Here is a 21,031-nt window from a genome sequence, read left to right on the forward strand (position 1 = left end):
ATCTTACATACATCACATTACAAAAAGTGCTACAGTAAAAATATATCAAATAATTTACAATAGTAACTTTGATATTTAAGACAAAGGGTTTTTCCTTTTGGCGGTCAACCGACCCACGTTACCACGACGCAGAAGACCTTCAACGGTATATTGGTAAATCGGCGTATGCATACTTGCCGAGAGGGAACAAGCAAAAAAGTGTTACAAAAAAAAAAAAAAAATTTCAAATTTTATTCTACGTGCATCATATAAACACAATTTTTAATCACTCACGTGCATCATATCATATCAAAGAAAGTGTTGTAGTATTATTTCAAATAATTTTTCTTAAGTAATCTCCGGTCCAAACGGACCAAGAATTATTGTTTACCAAAGACTGAACAGCTGCATGGAAAATGGAAATTAGATTATGTGATCGTAAATTTGTAGTAATTGCTAACGGCGACCGAATATTCTTCTGTGTTAGTCCAAGTAAACCTGAAAGCAAGGTTTGCTCTTGCAGAACATGACGAGTCCTATAAAACAATGAACCTTGACGATGGATGAACCATCTCTGGTCGACTGGTCAGTCACCACAGAAGGAGCATAACTTTTCATTTGGGGAGAGAATGCGGGTCTTCCATTCCATTCCGTACCCGATGAAGCTGCTGTAAAAGAATTCAACGGAACACGTGGATCACTGAGGTGTACCCATTTTGCATAAAGGAGTTGAGAAGAAATAAGGAACGGAAGCAACCGGACCTTTTTATCCCCCTTTTTTTTTTTTTGGGTTCCTTCCTTCCTTTCCTTTCCTTTCCTACGGGAACCAAACCACACTACTATCTCCAGTACATGCAACAAATACACAATTCTTATGTGATTATGTCTGCACGTGTTTGTAACAGGTCTTACTGATCTCTTAGCAATAATATCTAATCCCGTTATAAAATTCATATCACAACTTGTGGAAGAGGGAACCTAATAAATTATGAAGATTCAGAAAAGAACTTGTGTTCTAGCTATATACATGGGAAAACATTCTCCACTTCATTCCGAATGTTATTCTTCATTTGTCTGTTAGAGCACCTGCAAGCGATCAACATGCAAACTTACAAGACTATTGCGTCATTACCATCACCATTCATCTTCAAGACTAGCACGGTGGAAACACAAAACAGTGCACACAAATATGAAGAAAGAAGTAAATTCAATGAACATAGCTCCGGTTCCAATCAGATTCGCATGCCTGAGAATGATTGGAATGGCTAGGCTCCCCACTGCTGATGCCCCTGTTAAGAACTTTGCAGCATCTATCCATCTATGAGAAAAGAAGAGAGTCCGAGTTACACAGTGCAAAAAACAGCAGAAATCTGGAGCAAAACCAACAGAAATCAATATATCTCCACAATAAATCAGTGAAGGAAAGAAAAGGGGAAGATGCAGCGCAGCATCCTCTTAAGAGCAACCAAATAACCATATACTGAGATCGTGTTTCCAGAACAGAAACATGTTAAAGCAATGAATATCAGCAAGCTCTAAAAGTATGAACTTGGAAGGGAATGCTTGCTAGAAGGAACAGATAGCAGCAACCGTTATATGAAAAAGAATGAGACCTCGTACACCAAAAATCAAACAAGAAGGCAGGCCAAGAATATTCAGAAATTCAAATTCTTCGAAAACATCTGTGGCAAATAAGAGTGACAGAGAATGCCTCAAAAATGTTTCTTGCATGTCAACTTAATATTCTAAGGGCTACGAAAAATCTCAAAACGAATTTTTAAATGACTTGATGGACCACTCCTATCAAGCTTCGGGATGAAGCAATCAAGTTGGACGGCTAAAAGAAAAGGTCACAAGGCCACCAAGTTTGTGATTAGACATAAAAAAGCATCCCATGAGTATAGTAGCAAAGTACCTAAGTTGGATAGAAAATGTAGTGAACTTTTCCAAATATATACTCGGTGCAAAACGTGCAAACACAATACACAAAATTAACTGCACGTCCTCAGCTTTGTGACTGGACATAAAAAAGCATTCCATGTAGGATAGCAGCAAACTAACCAAGCTACCTCAGCTTTGTGACTGGACATAAAAAAGCATTCCATGTAGGATAGCAGCAAACTAACCAAGCTACACATCAAAAGTGGTGAACCTTTTCCAAGTATATACTTCGGGCAAAACTTACAAACACAATACACAATTAACCGCATGTCCTTGACCTTGTGATTAGACATAAAAAAGCACCCCATGTAGGATAGCAGCAAAAGTAACTAAGCTACACATAAAAAGTGGTGAACCTTTGCCAAACATATAGTTGATGCAAAACTTGCAAACACAGTACACAAAATTAACTGCATTTCCTTAAGATCACTCACCCTCCACCGTCACGACTAGTTAAGAACTGAGTAGTCCCACCACCAAAGAACATACAAGGCATGGGCACTAGAACATACATAAGAGCTGAAAAAACAAAGACTGGTCAGTAAGTCAGAAGAAACAGTGTTCAATAACTACACCTCCTAAATGTTATTACTCTTTGCATTACAAGAAAAAACGGCATTAACCCACCAACCTGATAACAATGGCCACCAGTTACTGTATATTGCACAAGCCTGTAAAGAAGAATAGAAAATTTACTGCAACAAGCGAAAGTACAAGTTTACAACTGCACAACTACGCACTAATGCACAGAGGCGAAGAAAAATCAACCATTTAAAATAGAACATAAATCTTTCAAAATCCATTAGCAAAAGAGTCTAATCAAAAGTTTGCAAAGTGAAAAGCAAATTTCTCCTTTACCTAATTGATGATTTTGAAAATTTGCACTCTATAAAGTTGTAATATAATTGGTATACTAACAGAATTCCCTCTTTCTATTGATCCTTCTGTTTCATCTGTGAGAAAATATGACTAAAACACTAACTTCAATTGCTCAACAGCAATATACAGGCACCATTTAGTGGTTCGGTCTATTGATGGGGTATGGTAACCAGATCTACACTTTAGAAAGCAAATTGAAACATCTATTTCAACCATTTCATGCATGATGAATTCTGAATATCAATTTCAAAGTTAAGCAGACTAGCCAGCCTCACATTCACAAAATGAATATGCTAAGATCATTTTTCTTTAGTTTTTCATTAAAATTATAGTCAGAGTTGTATTCTTTTGTTTGTATCGAGCAACCAGTGCTCTTAACTTGTTAAAATAATTTTAAAATTCCTATTGATATAGGCCAAGAAATGATATTGATGGGGTATGGTAACCAGATCTACACTTTAGAAAGCAAATTGAAACATCTATTTCAACCATTTCATGCATGATGAATTCTGAATATCAATTTCAAAGTTAAGCAGACTAGCCAGCCTCACATTCACAAAATGAATATGCTAAGATCATTTTTCTTTAGTTTTTCATTAAAATTATAGTCAGAGTTGTATTCTTTTGTTTGTATCGAGCAACCAGTGCTCTTAACTTGTTAAAATAATTTTTAAATTCCTATTGATACAGGCCAAGAAAATGATAATTTTAAAGATTCTCAGAAACTTTAAGGTCAAGACTAGCTGTACTGCTGGTTGAGGGATGAGATTGCACAAAAAAATCATCAAAGAAAACCTCGACCCATGATAGAACTTGATTACTAAAACAGGCATGAAGACTTGAACAAACTGCTTACAGAAGAAAGTTGCACCATCCAAAGACATCGCTCTCACAAACTACAAACGTATCCAAAACAATCACCCTAAAATAGGCTCATAAAACCTACCAGGATCTGTAACAATATGCTAGCTGAGAACATAAAAGCAAGCCCTGCAAGCCTGATACGTATGAGTAAAGTTAGAATTAAAACTAAATCAGAAATTCAGAACAAACCCAAATGTCAACATCGAACTTACACTGCATCCGATGAGCGAGCACCATGAAACAAGAACCCCAGGAAACCGATTAGAACGACCAAAGAAGAAGTGTTAGCGCTTTGAAATATCAAACATATCAAAATGCAACCAACGGGATACAATGTCCGCTTGAAACCAACAACTACTAAATCTAAATCTCCCCGTCATTTAGATAAAATACTCCACTTTCTCTCTGCTCTCTCTACTCAAATAGGATTAATAAATTGCAATAATTCACGCTCGATGGCAGAACTACGATATATAAAGCGTGAAAATGCGTTAAGAATTTTTTTTTTTTTTTTTTTAAAACAGAAGTCAGCCACTAAAATTTCAATATACGCGGACCTGGGCTTTTAGTTCACACAAGTCCATTCATATTTCGTGAAATTAAAGACTAGAACAATCTCATAATAACGTTCATATACAAAAGCAATCCTGATTATCAAAATGATAGAACTCTAGAGTACTGTTAACAATTGAAATTGAGTTAATTAGTCAACTGCAAAATTAGACAAAATACTTAATAATAATAATATCAGACGGCACTGCGTTAGAGCAGTTGAGTAAATGCGAAAAGTCAATCGAATAAGCGTGTACCTTCAACGGTCATCGCCATAGCTGAGCAGGATCAAAAGGGGGCAAAAGTTGCAGATATTTTAGTAAAATCAGGGTTTTCGACTTTGCAGGAGAAGATGGGAGGACGATCGACAAAGAGGACGGAACAGGTAAGGTGAAACCGTGAGAGTTGATGGAGCACAGCGGAAACTACTTTCCCTTCATGACTTTTGCCAATTTCTTTTTTAAACTGGATATTCCAGAGTTTGGAAGCCAAAGTTCAAGTTACATCTGTATATATTTGCTGTGCACCGGGTTGCCGCGGTCCTAAATGGTAAAACTGTATCTTTTTCGCTTTTTGTTCCACATCTTTTTTTTTTATTTTTGGGATCTAATTTTAGGTTTTTTTTTTTTGCAGAAAATAAAATTCAATTTTAGTGAATCACTAAATACTAAATACAGAGGATAATAAATGTGAATATAATTATTTAAATTGTATGTATGTGTCTGATAAATGCTTACGAGTCATGACACACCTTTTTAGGAAAAAAAAAAAGAAAATACTTTGAATTAAATATATTGTCGATATCAAAACATTTGATTTATTGATTGCTAAAAACCCCTTTCGTCTTATGCCTAGGTTGCTGAATTTAGAAGACCAGGTTCAAAAGAGATAGAGCTTAATACAAAACAATAGTTACGAAGATAGGAAGAAAATATAATACAATGACGAGGATTTTTTGGTTTAAAGTTATATGAATTATCCCCAATAATGTACCAAACAGCTTCATGGTAATTTTAAATGTTTTATAGTTGAATTTTAGACAATGTGGTTACAACTTAAGCTTTTAATTACTCAACAGAAATAATTAAACATTAGGTCATTATTAAAGATTAAAAGGAAAGCTGCAGATAATTTTTTAAGAGTTTTCACATAAAAAAAATGAAAAAGGTGTTTTAAGTGCGGACACGTGATCTCATGTGACCTCTTTCTCACAAAAATTAAACAAAATCCGTCAATTGTTCACTTTCCCAAATTTTGTTATATTTGAGACCAAATTTGTTTTATGAAACAAATTGGGGACTACTTTTTACGCATGACCTATAGATTGGGAATCAAAATTTCAATTCTTCCTAACGTATGAAAACCTGTCAGTTATCTTAAAATTGCATCAATCAAATGTCTTATTTAACTGCATAAAACCCACTTTATTTTAAGGTGGTATGCCTTCTACATGCATAGTTCGTGAAATATGGAACAGATATAAATACGAGTGTTTGGATAATAGATTATTTGTAAAAATTTATTTACATGTATCATCAATATATTTTTAATCACCTTCTTATTTCACATTTATCATATCAAAAAGGTATTACAGTATTTAAAAAAAAATAATCCCAAATAATCTAATATTCAAACACATTTTTTTTTTCATGTAAGTGGGAGGTTTTGAAACTATTATATATTACTTACAATCCTTTCCACCAAACTACCCAACCCAACAATTCCCTGAGATGTGTTGTATGTATGAATATTATGTGATTTTTTTTCGAAAGTATGATTAAAAGGTTAGCACAAAAATACGTATTCAATGAAATTTATGCATATAAATTTCTACACGAATAGTATGAATATATTTAAAAATTATAAAACTTAAAATACAATTAGAATTTCTATATATTTTTTAAAGAATGTGCTATATTTATACTAATTTTAACTCGTGTCCTTGTATAGGAGATGGTAAATTTATTGGAATTTCATCACCTCATTACTTTTATATGTATAAATCTACAGAATTATATTATATGTCAATGTTCTTTTATAAATAACCAAGAAGATAAGCCATTGTCTTTATTCAAAATTTAAAAATTTTCAAAATTGAATTATAATCCATGAAGTATAATATGTCAAAAATTTATTATGTGTTTTACATAATTAATTAAAAAGTATGAATATTTTTAAAATATAAAAAATAGAAAAGTTTTTGAATTATGTGTAAGAATGAATATATATATATATATATATATTACATAGGTATACTACGAATATTTACTAGAGTAAAAAATCTGGATGGCCCTCAAACTATTAAACTCATCGACTTTTAATTCTCTAACTATTAAATGCATATTTTTGCACCTCGAACTTGTGATGCGGTATATTTTCCACCCCTTTTAGCTACAGAATTTTTTGGAAACTTCCCTTAGATTTATGTAAATATTACTTGACACTTTTAAAGTTTAAAACAAATCACATGTGAAAAAAAAAAAAAAATCACTAATCTTTCATAAAACCATACTTTTGTAACTGTCTTACCCTTGTATTATTAAAATATTCTTATAATAATAATACAACGTAGAGATATATTTTTCTCCCAATTCTACCATTTTGTGTTGTTTTATGTTGAATTTTCTATCAAATTGATTACAATATAAGATTTACGTGGTTTGTTTTAAAATGTTTGGCCTAAAAATTGATTACCATACTTTTATGTTGAATTTTCTATCAAATTGATTACAATATAAGATATATGTTTCTCCCAATTCTACCATTTTGTGTTGTTATTTTTTATAATGTTTGGCCTAAAAATTGTTAAAGTATTTAAGATCATTTTGTGAATTCATGTGCTATGATGCTCATTAATGGATCCACCTCACTGATATGAAAGTTGAGTGATATCTTTAAAACTTTAAAGAAGTAGTTTTAAAGGAAGGTTTTTTTTTTTTTTTCCCCCGATAATCCTAAACGAGGGTTTTTGAAATTCTCTTTAGCTAAAAGGGTGAAAAGTATACAGTTCATATTTACTAACTGGGTGTATCTACGCAACGGCATCGGGGAAACGAGAGAACCGGCACCACTATTGATGGTCATAGGCAAGAAACGTATTCCCGACTTAAAAACCCCAAATAGCCCCTGGTCGTAGCACAGTAACTAGCGAATTCGCCACCGTCTTAGTGTTTGACGGACGAATTTGATCGATTGGGCAAAGGGCATAGGGGCGTGGACCACCCGGTGGGCAGAAAAGCAAATAGGCAAAAGGAGTAGGGTTAATTAAGTCAAAAAGACGGTTGGTATATGGTGGGCAAAATAGCAACCGACGAGCACCCACCAAGGGGGGAGGCTCCGGAGCTTGGGAGACATCACAGTCACACACACCCCTTACTGTCGGAGAGAGAAACAAAGCCCAAAAGCCGCCCCCCCCACGACTCCCCAGCCCCACCCCACCGTCTCGTCTTAAAACGCCTTCTCTTCTTCTACAGTTTTCCACTATTTTTAATACTCCAGACGCAGTTCCTTAAAAAACGACAAGAAGAGAAAAAAGGAACGAACAAAAGTAACAGGTATAGCACAGTCAACTATATATGTTACTGGTTCCCAGTATAGAGCCAACCATCGCAAGCTTCTTTCTCGGAGTTTTTGAAAGGTAAGCTTTTTTCTCTCTAATTGTACTTTTGCCCCCTATTTTTTGCTTCAGCTGAATCTTTTTTGCATTATTGATTGAAATTTTAAAGATTAATGCACGTGTTGTTTCTTGTTCAACTTTGTGGTTTCCGCTATAGTTGCCAGATTCCTGTTAGGGGTTTAAATAATGAGTTTAGAAGCTGTAATGCTATTAGCCCGCTGGTTTTTAGGGCTTTCTTTTTTGTAGTCTAATTAATGCGTAATGACGGTTTAGTTGGTTTGCTTTTTTAACTGCTAATTGTTGTTAGCCAAAATGGTGCTTTTTTTAACAGTTTGGATGTCTGACATAACAAAAAATGACTTCGGGTTTAGTTTCTAGGGTTTCGAGAATTTGATGATAGGATTGATTGCTGGGTTTGGATGTGAAATGCGGATTTTTATGTGCTTTTAGAGCTGAAATTCAGGTTCTTTTTCTGAAAAGAATGTTTTTCGTGAAATGCTTATTACGTATGCGTACAGTTCACTGTATTCTGGAATTGCCGTGAGCATATGTTAGAAATTTCAGCGGTGTTCTGATTATTACGTGGCTATATGACTGATTTTAGAAAAATTACTTTTGTATGTCCTCACAAACTGTCGGTCAATTTTTTTTTTTTTTTTCAGTTAGCAACTATACAACTTCAAGTTTGCATTTCAACCTTTTGATAAAATTATAAACTTTCCGCATATCAAAATGTTAGCTTGGTCTATTACACTTCGACAAAACGCCCAAAAAAAGAAAAAGAAAATGGGACAGCAAACGACTTGGTGTCGCATTATGTGGAGAGATGGGGTTCAAGCTTGTCAATACAGTAAACTTGAGTAATGTCTATGTTGTCTGGGGGGAAGTTGTCTCACTTGGCATAACTTTTAAATCTTCCTTTTCTAACGAACAACTTACTCTGGAACTATACCAGGGAGTTGGTTTGAAGCATATTTGAATGGCGTGGACGGATAAAGATAATGGCAATGTGAAAGAAAGAGATTTGGCTGGTGAAAATGGTTTTTTAAATGGAGGGCAGCCTTCTACAGTTTCTGGAGGTTGTCAAGTTAGCAATAGTCCTGTAAAGAAGATCTTTGAAGGGAAGGATGCTCTGTCTTATGCCAATATTCTCCGCTCCAGAAACAAGTTTGTTGAGGCACTTCAGATATATGAGAGTGTATTGGAGAAGGATAGTGAAAATGTTGAAGCTCACATTGGTAAAGGAATCTGCTTGCAGATGCAGAATATGGGTAGGCTTGCTTTTGAGAGCTTTACTGAAGCCATCAGACTAGATTCGCAAAATTCATGTGCTCTCACACATTGTGGCATTTTGTACAAGGAAGAGGGCCGCCTTGTGGAGGCTGCTGAAGTATGCTTTTCGCATTTTGGTTATTTATTTCGTCTAAAAAGCACTTACATTGTTATTACTTTGCCCTATTCAGTTATTTTTTTTTGGTCTTATTCTACTGTTATTTCCCTTATCTCTTACAACTTCTTGTATAACCATAACTTTGGCTTCTAGATTTACCATGTTGAGTTTCCTCATGCATAATCGTCCTCACGTTGGACTATTGGAAACTTTTCCCTCTCTATATATGTGCGTATACATTTGGATGAGCTGGTCTGAATTTGCATACACTCGATATGTCTATCACATGGGTGTATGTTTCCCCCTCTCTGACTTGGATCTGATTTACATAAATTAGTCACTGTCACTGTTGCTTCTTGTTGCATTTAATCTTGAATCGTCTCTAACAGTAGAAAAGCGGGAAGAAGTTTAAATTGATATTGCAACGACTTTTTCTTCTTCATCTGGACATATCAGGATATAGATCAAATTAAGGCAAAACCACAGTCTGAGGGACTGAAACTGGAACTTCTCTTTGGGAAAATTCATATGTGCATTAACTGCCGAGTTTTGGAAACTGAATGAGATTAAGTGGCTTCTGAAAATGAAATACACTTGGCTGTTCTGTTTGCTATTTGTAAGTGTATTTTGTTTGCTTAAATTTGAAGTTTTTCTCTTGATGTTCTGGTTTGTATTATTTTAAGATGCAAAGAAATTCTTCCTGAAAAGGTCTCAAGATATAATCTTTTGAAATTTTAAGACAAATATTCTGTTACTTATTAAAACATCATTGTGAAAGAACATTCAAGCGAATGAGAATAAGTTATGAAGCTGTTGAGTGATTTTTGCCTAAAATTGATGACAAACAAATAGCTGGGTTTGTTTGGATTGTGAATTATTAGAGATATTTTTACTGTAGCACTTTTTGTGATGTAATGTATGTGAGATAAAAAGGTAATTGGGAAGATAAAAAGGTGTGTTGGAAATTGTAATGATGATGTAAGCAAATATATTTTGGCAAATAAACCGCAATCCAAACAAACCCAGTGTTTCTCGAAAACACTTTGTATGCAAAAGTGAAGGTTTGGGCGAGCGGCATATGAGGAAACAACTCATAGTTTTAGAAAAGTTGGAATCAAGGGAAACAAAAGACAGATTTTTGGATCCAAGGTTGAGGATTGATAAATATATGTAAATCTTCATAAAACTTCAAAAAACTCAAGTTCCATTATAAAGCTACAAAATTCATCTTATGTTTTGGTAATTAAACTTCAATTCTGGTTATTAGGTTTGATAATTCATAGTTGCTTTCACTTTTCTTGCTGTACTAAACCTCTTGTCAGAGCTGCTCCAGTGCGTGAAGAGTTTTCCTATTTAATGCCTGACTGTTCCTCCATACCGTAGGGGCAAGGCACATGTTCTGATACTGGTTTTCCAGACAGCTGAACTGGAATTTCAAATGACTAGCTGGCTAGATTACTTTCATTCTGAATAGTGTTATACTTGTTCATTTTTTTGCAGTCATATCAGAAAGCTCTTAGGGCTGATCCTTCATATAAGCCAGCGGCGGAATGCCTAGCGATTGTACTAACTGATCTTGGTACAAGCTTAAAGCTTGCTGGTAACACTCAGGAGGGAATCCAAAAATACTATGAGGCAATCAAAATAGATCCACATTATGCTGTAATTCATGTTTTCTTCCTCCTGCCTTTTGATCACTGGTTCCTGTTCAATAACTTCAGTTTTCATTGTTAACGTGATGGATTTTCATTCTTTCAGCCAGCTTATTATAACCTTGGTGTTGTCTATTCCGAAATGATGCAATATGATGTGGCCCTTAATTGCTATGAGAAGGCTGCACTGGAGAGGCCTATGTATGCTGAAGCATATTGCAACATGGGTGTCATCTATAAAAACCGAGGTGATCTGGAGTCAGCAATTGCCTGCTATGAGAGGTCCGCCACCGTGTTTTATATGATCTTTCCTTTTCTGTTGTTCCCCCTTCCCCACTAAAATGTAGATTAGGATTTATCTGCACATCTGATTCTGTTGGTATTTTTCCATGTATTTTAGGTGCTTGGCTGTGTCTCCAAACTTTGAGATTGCGAAGAATAACATGGCAATTGCCTTGACAGATTTAGGCACAAAGGTAATTAAGATAGTATTGTTGGTATCTCATTCTCTGTTACCTGATTGGAGATTGCACAGGACTATATCTTAGGCCTATTATTTAGAATTTAATGAACATCTTAACCTTCTTTCTGGGGTTCTGCCTTCAGTCGCTCTTGATGTAGAAGTGCCAAATGGCTGTCCTGATTCATTCTTTTTGATTGTAAGCTAGAACAGTTGCTTTTTGAACATGAAAATGTATGCCACTGATTTTTGTTGGTGTTTTCTTCATTTTACGTCATTCGGAGTGCACTCATTTAAGAAATATGATGTGATGCTAGAAGAATCAGAGAAGTAAAGATCACCTAAATTTGTGAGGCAATCTAGGTTATCTAGTGAAGACCAAGAGAATATCCTGCACAACCTTAATACAGAAGAGCTGAGAAGAAGCGGCAAGTTAATGACCGAATGAATGTTGATTCATTATGAGAAATAGGGGTTGAAGAACTAAACTGACAACTTATAAATGAAACTCCAAAAACCTACAGCGCTTAATGGTAAAATCAGAGGTATAGATTTTACTCTACAGAGTGGAGGAACAGTAATTAGAATGATGGCCAACATCATGTCCGGAAGACAAGGAAATTTAATTCTGGGGCAATAATGGTGCCAATTTTGCTGTAAATTGGTGGTCCTTTTTCTATTAAGTCAAGGAAAATATCGTCAATCTTAAATAGATTATTTCTGCAAATTTGGAACTCATCTTCTTTAATATTGGATTCTTAGTTTCTACCGCCATCCAGGTCAAATTGGAGGGAGACATCAATCAAGGTGTGGCATACTACAAAAAGGCGCTATATTACAATTGGCATTATGCAGATGCAATGTACAATCTGGGTGTTGCTTATGGTGAAATGCTTAAGTTTGACATGGTAATGTGTGCTGTTTTGTTTTAATCTTTTATGAAAAGGTTAGATATGGCAGTTGGTGATTGAAATTATGTGATTCCACTTGCTTTCTCTGTGACATCCATTTTTCTTGGTATTGCTTCCTGCACATTGTTGGAAGTTATTTACTTAATCCTGTAAAAAAATTTAACTTCTGGCCTATATGCCATTAATTTTTTTTTGTAAGTCACATGTCATTAATTATTCATTTTACTTTATCTGAATGTCCTTTCTCCAGGCAGTTTCCTCTTCATATATTTATGCATCTTAAGTTTATAGCATGAGAGATTTGTAAAAAGAATTTATTTTGCAGGCAATCGTGTTTTATGAGCTTGCGTTCCACTTCAATCCTCATTGTGCAGAGGCATGCAACAATTTAGGGGTGATATACAAGGATCGAGACAACCTTGATAAAGCAGTGGAGTGCTACCAGGCAATATTGGTGCTTGATGCATTTATAATAATTGAGTCACTTTCTTATCTGTGTGTTTACAGAATTTTTAATGTCTATTTTGCAGATGGCTTTGTCAATCAAACCAAACTTCTCTCAGTCATTGAACAATCTTGGAGTAGTTTACACTGTTCAGGTTTATTAACCATGCCAGTGATTTCAGTGTTAAAGAGGAAGTGTTTGTAAGATAATGATTTGCATACATGATTACCTGTAGGGTAAAATGGATGCAGCTGCAAACATGATTGAGAAAGCAATTGTTGCCAACCCTACATATGCAGAAGCATATAACAATTTAGGTCCCTGTCTCTTCCCTGTCATATACATCTATCTTGTCTTTATGCATTCACCTACCTAATTTTGTTCATTCTCTCAATTACTTCCGCATTATTGCTCTGTAAGTGTATTTTTCCCTTAAGATGAAACTACCTTCATATTATTCCTCTGTAGTTCTCTGTCAGTGTATTTTCCCCTAGTTAATATATCACTGAATTTTCCTGTATTGTTTCTCTCTCCTGAATGATCATTTTAGGCTCTAAATGGAAAGAGTTTGGGGTTTATGTAATAAACTTGAAGGTGGAGTGTAGATTGTTTTGATGATCTTTCAATATTGGCAGCTTAGATATTCGTCCTTAGGTCGTTTTATGTGGACATCAGAGCGCTTTAATGAGGCAAAAGCAATATCTGTATCTCAAATTTGATGTTGACTTATCACATAAATAATTTCTGGAAATTAAATTTTTCGCATTTTTAGCAACAGAATCTCCTGGAATGTACTTTTTAATTTCAACAATGTTACCAGGCTGACTTTGTGGTTCTTATGTCCATTGGTTAGCTTTCACTATTTCTACTTTCCCAGTGGGCATGGGGATGACATGAATTTAGATAATGACCTGACTTGCATTAAGTGGTGTCTGGGCTTGTATAGCTCTCCTAATGGCTTTTGGGGATTGGAGAAAATGCTTTGCGCTTGGTATAGAGCATTTGGACTTAAAATAATTTGTACTTCAGCATGTTTGCGTAAATGACGTGTTCGATGGCTAGATGCCTTTGCAATCTAGGCTAAATGGTAGCAGGAAATTTCCCTTCCTACTGTCCATGGCCAAAAACAAGTAGATAGACAGAAGGCAGATCAGAGGCTTTCCCATTATGAGTTGGTTCCAAAAGCCTAGCAGCTAACTTCGCATCATTTTTGCTTCTCTAAAATTGGAATCATATCATATTTGAACTATTTTGACGTGTAGGACCCGGGGCGGGGGGTTCGGGGGAGAACAGAGTGGGTAAATCATATCTTCTTCCTTGTTTTATAATTTCTTTAAAAAAAAAGAAAAAAGAGATGACAGAACTGACCACCAAATGGATGGGCCTTGCATTATCATGTATGTGCATCTTTATAGCATTCAAAGTGGTTTGAAGTTAAAAATTTTTATGCTGGACTGTTTTCCTCAATTTTCTTCAATAAAGCTGTGCTTGTTATCTTCTATGTCATAGTATTATGTCTAACGTTTTGAGTTTTTTCTTTTCTTTTACCTTTTCTCATTTTCCCCCCTTCTTTTTTTGGTATTAATTGGCTTGTTGGTGATAGTTTCTTTTTTTGGTGTAGGAGTTCTTTATAGAGATGCAGGCAGTATATTTCTGGCTATTGATGCATATGAGCGGTGCCTTAAAATTGATCCTGATTCTCGTAATGCAGGCCAGGTATTTTTTTTCCTGATATGAAAGCATAAAGTTATGTCAACTCTAAATGCTTCTTGTACCATGCAATAGCATCCCGCTCCTTACTCATTTCTCTTTTCTTGTGCAACATTCTGACTTTTTAAGTTCTAGTCTTGTTTGTCTAGCTACACTCATCCTTTGTCCCTCATTTTCTGATACTTCATTTGGTTTTCTCTTTTGCAGAATCGACTGCTTGCAATGAACTACATAAATGAGGGAACAGATGACAAACTATATGAGGCTCACAGGTTGAGTTTGCTATCACACATATATGTTGCTTTTCTTTGCTTTTTCCAGTGCAAGCTGCATTCTTTATGCATAAGGGTTTTCCTGGAGCTTTTGTGCGAGTTGTTTGAACACAAACCATGCTTACAATGGCATAGTTGATGTCAGTGTTGTTCCTACTATAATGATTATTATGTAGCTCAGGTTATTTTGAAAGATAGGTTAGTAGAAAGTAAAATATCTAATTTGACTCTGGAATTTTGTTATTGTTTTGGCTTTTTGGCCTGTTTTGTGCCCCAGCCCTACATTATTTTTCTGCCCAATATCCTGTTGGCTAGATTAAGGCTGATGATATATGAATATATCAATTACATTAGATGGAAACAGTTGAAACCTATGTGGTAAGCACTTGTCTTCTAAGATCTGTCAGCAGATCATTTTTGGGTGATTTGATGTAAAGCTGTTTGTGGCTATGAGAAGGTTGTTTGTGGGGGTGTTGGTTTCTCAATCATTTGTTGTTGCTTTTGGAAATGATGTAATGGCCGGAAATATGGCAAGGTTGTTAGTTTTTGTTGAAGAACTTGGAGAACTTCATTCAGATGTGGGAACAGATAACCTTGAACCTGAACAAATTGGCCATCCACAATGTCCGACATCACTCTTATGTGTGACCTTTTACATGTATTGCTGCCCCTGCATGGTTGATCCTAAAGTGATTAGTATCTTCTGTCATGAAATCCATATGAGAATTGGAAGAAGATCTCACATAATGCACTACGTTTAGATCCCTTTCCTTTTGCTACTTTTTTTCCTCCGAGGATAAGAGTAGGGGAACTATCATGAGATTGTATGCTGCTTGACGATCATGTACTGTCAAATTAAGGTGTAAATTGTTGAACATCAAGAATTCTTATTTGCAACATCATTTGTTTTACTTTCTGGTAAGCTTTTGTTAGTAACATCATTTTCTCCTTCTCTGCTTTACGTGTTAAGTTTAACTGCACTTTAGATGATTTGGGAGAATCAAGGGTTTTCCCCCTATTATATATTTGCTCCTGCAAATTTTATGTGTACAAATCTCATGATGTAACATTGAGATAAACTATTAAATCTAAACACCCATGTTGAAAGTTTCACCTTTTTTTTTCATATGTTGATACTGCATGTCATCATGGGCTTAGCTGATGATTTTTTTTTTTTTTGGTTCATTGGATATCTTTGTCCACAATACTGGCTATCCACTTGCTTTTACAATTTCTTGTATATTTTGTTGCCAGGCTGAATTTGTCTTTCTGAAGCTGTACAAGTTATTTGGAGTGCTAGAATCCCTTTTTGACATTATCCAATGCCTTATTTTAATTCAAAGTTTTACATGCAGGGAGTGGGGCAGTCGCTTCATGAGGTTATATTCCCAGTACACCTCATGGGACAACCCTAAAGATCCAGAAAGGACACTTACCATTGGATACGTGTCTCCTGATTATTTTACACATTCTGTGTCATATTTCATTGAAGCACCTCTTGTCTATCATGACTATGAAAATTACAAGGTTGTGGTTTATTCAGCAGTCGTAAAGGTACAAAGAGTTGCAACTTTCTCTCTGACTATTCATGATTGCTAGCATTGTGTTAGATCATGTTGCAGTTGTCATGTACTTCTTTGGTGTTGGATCATGTTGCAGTTGTCTTGTACTTCTTGGTGATTTTCTCTGTTGTTATAGCCATTCCTATTGAGTGCAATGCATTAACATAGACTGTGCTTTCCTGACTCTTTATCCCTTTGAAAGCTGCATTATAGCTGTTTTAAGCTTTGAGGTTTGTTAATATGTTCTGTACAATGTGACAGGCAGATGCAAAGACAATTAGGTTTAGAGACAGAGTCTTGAAAAAGGGTGGTATATGGAGAGACATATATGGGGTCGATGAGAAAAAGGTTGCCAATATGGTTAGAGAAGATAAGGTTGATATATTGGTTGAACTTACTGGTCATACTGCAAACAACAAGTTGGGAATGATGGCCTGTCGGCCTGCTCCTGTTCAGGTACTTTTGAGGCAAACACTTGGCTTATCACCATTTCTTCTATGTTTGTCTGTGTCAGTTCTCCTATGAGTCTGTTTTTAACTGTTAGAACTCTGCCTGAATTCCTTTAACTTAATATAGATAGATAGTCTGCCAACCAATTTGTTGGCATATTCATTGATCTTCTAGCGTGACAAACGAAATTGTTTCTAGAGTTGCAATGAAGCTCTGTTATTTAAGATTTCTTAGACTTGCTGCTATCATTCAGAAAACAGGTGTAATAAGGATGAGGGGACTTGAATTTCCTTACTCATGTAATTCTATCTTAAACCTTGTGAGTTATTTGAAATATTACCGAATGGAATTTTACATGCAAAAAATTTCAACCTTGAGCTATAATTGCAACCATCTGCTGGTTTGACTCTGTTTGTGGTTGAATCATGCAGCTTACTTCATACTGGTGGTGATAATCTATTGTACAATGCATCTGTTGGTTTTCCGTATCAGGAGCAGGATATCTGCCAAATATCTTTGACATGTGACATTTTTCTGTGTCTTTTTGCTGTTGATTTCTCCTGGCATATTATTTTGTAAATGGATGAAATTAACCGTGGTTTACAAATTCCGTTCCTTTTGGTTTTTTGGTATGTAAGCTCATGAGTATCATTATGGGGTCTTTTCTTTTTATTTTTTCTTTTTGAGAAAATTTGTTTTATCCCCTTTACCAACTTCAATTGTTAGAGACTTGGCCAACTTTAGCAGTCATGTTTGCCTCGACTTATTTGTCTACCAAGTAAAATTTTGTTCCTCTCTCTCTCACACACGCACACACAAAGAGGGAATCGGGTAAAGAATGTGGTGGCCAATAGTTATCTTATTTCAGTCCTTTCATTTAGCTAACTTGGTGGGTAAGTTTTTCCCCTTTTTCTTTCCTGAAATGACATCGCGAGCCTTACTAGTATGAGTTTATTGAGACACTACTGCATCAATTCTTGGGTAACTTGATCTGGTGCCTCTTGTCAGTTGATTGCTAATCTTGTGAATTATTTTCTGTATTTGTCCTTGTGTGATAGGTAACATGGATTGGCTATCCAAATACAACTGGTTTGCCCACCATTGATTACAGAATCAGTGATCCCTTGGCCGATTCTCCTGATACTAAGCAGAAGTAGGTGATCCTTTGGTCTTAAATTAGTTAAAATTTGTTACTGGATCCATTTGTGTCTTCTTTTGATCACTGATACCTATGGCAGACATGTTGAGGAATTAGTAAGATTACCAGCATGCTTTCTTTGTTATACGCCTTCCCCTGAAGCTGGGCCAGTATCTCCCACTCCTGCTCTGTCCAACGGCTTCGTCACTTTTGGTAGCTTTAACAATTTGGCAAAGGTATTAATGTCTGTCTGAAGAAACTTACTTGTAAAGTAACCTTGGTCTTCAAGTGGGTTTTTGGTAGGCTGCTGGTTTTATTCATACTGTTTTTATTGTTCTCTTAACATTAGATAACACCTAAAGTGCTCCAAGTTTGGGCAAGGATTCTACGTGCAGTTCCAAATTCTCGGCTTATCGTAAAGTGTAAACCTTTTTGTTGTGATAGTGTGAGACAAAGGTTTCTTTCAACACTAGAGCAGCTGGGGTTGGATTCGACCCGTGTAGACCTTTTGCCGTTAATTCTTCTCAATCATGATCATATGCAAGCATATTCTCTCATGGATATAAGGTAATTACTCCATTGCTAAAAACCAACCTTAGTATTTCGTTTCTTCTAAAATGAGTTAGTTAAGCCTCTTTCTTCTTCTTCTTTTTTGGTAAGTGGGAGGTCTTGAACCCATGACCTCCTATTTACAATCCCTCCCCCCTTACCACCCAATCAAGCCCTCCTCCCATGTTAGTTAAGCCTTATTTGTGCTGTTATTGGAATAATGTTAAAAAGCGGGTTTTGTTTGGCAAGACTGACACTTACAAAGAATTTTAAAATGAAAAAATTGGATAAAGAGAACAAGAAAATCTCTATCAGTTATGTTTTCTGGTGCTCCTGTTCCTGGATGATTCTTTGTCTTTGAGATATACAAGTCTGGCACATGTATGCGAATACGTTAGTTCCAACAGGAAGCCTCGAAGAAAAGAAACACCTCCCCCCCACCCCTTCCCAAAAAAAAGCACAAAAATGAAAAAAAAATTCTGCCTAATGTTAACCACAAGAATTAAAAAAATGTTAAAAAGTAATTAAGTTGCGTGTTTATCTTGTAAGTAGCATGGAAAAAAAGGAATTCAAGGTTTCATTTGTTTTTGTGCTTTGTGAGTCATTGTTTCGACAGCAAGCTGATAATGCTGTAACTGAGGTGTCGGCTAAATCTACCTCTTTTTGCGAGTCTCATGGAGAAAAAGGAATTCAAGGTTTCATTTGTTTTTGTGCTTTGTGAGTCATTGTTTCGACAGCAAGCTGATAATGCTGTAACTGAGGTGTCGGCTAAATCTACCTATTTTTGCGAGTCTGTTAGGAACTTTTTGTGCCCTCAGTTTCATGGCAGACTGGGAAATCAAATCAAAAGGCTTCCTACTTAATCTAATGCTTCAATGTCCTTGTGTAGCCATTTTATCTTTCAAAATGAGAATGAAAAGCTAGTTAAGCAATCTTTTAACATTAATTAGCAATGCATAAAGTGGCAATTTCAAACATGAAACCTTTAGGGTTTTTTTAATTTTTTTTTTTCTGTTTTATATGATATGATAATTATTTTTGCCAATTGTTTGCAAGCAATATTGAGATTGTTATTCTGAACAAGCTCTGAGATTCTTTTCAATTTATGACTTGGCAAAACTGACTGATCTTTATCATTGTTATGTGTAGCTTGGATACATTTCCTTATGCTGGAACAACCACAACATGTGAATCTCTCTACATGGGAGTTCCATGTGTCACCATGGGAGGTTCAGTGCATGCACATAATGTCGGTGTTAGTCTACTAAATACTGTTGGTAAGTAACTTCTTGTGAGTTTTCTTAGTTTCATTGCCATGTTAGATAACTCTCATAAAATTACACTAACCGGAATGAAGAAAAAATGGTAAAGAAATATTTACATGATGATGACACCAGTAGATGGCATGCTTTGGATAATATCCTGGCTCATTGCATTGATGTTACAGTTCTCCCAACCCTTTTGTGTGTTGAAAAATGGTATAGAGGGAGGAAGATTAGAATGATAAGCGCATGTCCATCGTTTCTGGATCAAAATTAGAATGATAAGCATATGTCCATTGTTTCTGCATCACTTGTATTTGCTAAGAAATTGTGTGCCTCATTTTGTGAGCAGAACTTTATGGGCCTTTTAGCACACGTGGAGCTTTAACTAATATCTTAGTTTTATGTCAACGTCATGGATTTTTTTCATGGCCATTGGGTTGCAGGTTTACCTAACCTGGTTGCTAAGAATGAAGATGAATATGTGCAACAGGCTGTACAGTTAGCAACAGATGTTACCGCTCTCTCAAACCTGAGAAGAGGTTTGCGAGATCTTATGTCCAAGTCACCTCTTTGTGACGGACCTAAGTTTACCCAGGGCCTAGAGTCTGCCTACAGGAATATGTGGCGCAGATACTGCAAGGATGACGTGCCGTCCTTAAGGTGGATGGAGCTTTTAAAGAAAGAGCAGGCACGGGAGCAGGCGCAGCAACAGAACTCACATGAACAAGAGGTAGTTCCAGAAGAGCCAGTTATCAAATTTTCAGACCCCACGAGGATCTCTACATCTAATGATGGCCCGTTTGGATCAGTTATGGTTAATGGACTCAGTCTGGGGCAATCTTCCATAATAAACCACCCCTCATCTGTTGAAGAAAATGGGGTTTAGTCAAAGATGACAGCTTACCTGAGGCACGTTGTGGCTAGTCTAAAATATGAAGGCCTGTAACTGAAGAATTTTCTGGAGAGATTTGATTGTGCGTTAGAATCTGCAATTGCTCTTTTTAAATCGAGCCTTCTGTATCATATATTGAATTGAGGCTTGATGTGTTAGTACTCACGTTAGCCATGGTGGCAACCAAGTGTTGCTCAGTGTTTAGGCCCAGATTTTTTCACGAGTAGGATGATGGCGGCATTGTTTACCCGAAAAAACTTAACCTGCTTAAGGTATAGGAGGAGTATAGCTTATAGCGACACGGAGGTGATCATATGGTATTTGTATTAAGGTATGACATTCCACATCTACATCTACATCTACCCCAGTAGCAAAAGAGATGGGGATTTTGTAAAATATAGGATCTTCGAATATCATATTGAGCGCTTTTGAAGGAATTTTTTTAATATAAATTTGTGGACCAGTTAGCGTCGACTGATGGTTCATATTATTGAAAGCTTCAAG

General features: G+C 35.8%; 2 protein-coding genes across 4 annotated transcripts; one reads left to right on the top strand and one right to left on the bottom strand.

Annotated features, from left to right (window-relative positions):
* Positions 1 to 841: 841 nt before the first annotated feature.
* On the bottom strand, positions 842 to 4,766 carry LOC113697516 (vacuolar protein sorting-associated protein 55 homolog). 3 transcript variants are annotated; one of them, XM_027217171.2, is made up of 6 exons: positions 4,473 to 4,766; positions 3,746 to 3,789; positions 2,552 to 2,591; positions 2,355 to 2,439; positions 1,226 to 1,297; positions 842 to 1,065 (listed from the first exon to the last, which is right to left on the bottom strand). In XM_027217171.2, exons 1-6 carry the CDS (start codon positions 4,489 to 4,491, stop codon positions 999 to 1,001), a joined length of 327 nt encoding a protein of 108 aa, XP_027072972.1. In that variant the 5' UTR covers positions 4,492 to 4,766; the 3' UTR covers positions 842 to 998. The 3 variants fall into 3 exon arrangements, with proteins under 3 accessions (XP_027072972.1, XP_027072970.1, XP_071910703.1); XM_027217169.2 differs by having other exon boundaries at positions 842 to 1,297; positions 4,473 to 4,759; XM_072054602.1 differs by lacking the exon at positions 4,473 to 4,766 and having other exon boundaries at positions 842 to 1,297; positions 3,656 to 3,771.
* Positions 4,767 to 7,541: 2,775 nt separating this feature from the next.
* Positions 7,542 to 21,023, top strand: LOC113694895 (probable UDP-N-acetylglucosamine--peptide N-acetylglucosaminyltransferase SPINDLY). The gene is made up of 18 exons (XM_027213801.2): positions 7,542 to 7,852; positions 8,787 to 9,221; positions 10,722 to 10,883; positions 10,980 to 11,155; positions 11,274 to 11,349; positions 12,113 to 12,241; positions 12,570 to 12,689; positions 12,775 to 12,843; positions 12,925 to 13,006; positions 14,311 to 14,405; positions 14,607 to 14,671; positions 16,027 to 16,225; positions 16,495 to 16,689; positions 17,742 to 17,836; positions 17,922 to 18,057; positions 18,171 to 18,388; positions 19,520 to 19,647; positions 20,079 to 21,023. The coding sequence occupies exons 2-18, from the start codon at positions 8,811 to 8,813 to the stop codon at positions 20,519 to 20,521; spliced, it is 2,799 nt and encodes a 932-aa protein (XP_027069602.1). The 5' UTR covers positions 7,542 to 7,852; positions 8,787 to 8,810; the 3' UTR covers positions 20,522 to 21,023.
* The last annotated feature ends 8 nt before the right edge of the window (positions 21,024 to 21,031 follow it).

Source organism: Coffea arabica, chromosome 6e (assembly GCF_036785885.1).
Source record: "Coffea arabica cultivar ET-39 chromosome 6e, Coffea Arabica ET-39 HiFi, whole genome shotgun sequence".
In the NCBI taxonomy this organism is placed as follows: Eukaryota; Viridiplantae; Streptophyta; class Magnoliopsida; order Gentianales; family Rubiaceae; genus Coffea; species Coffea arabica.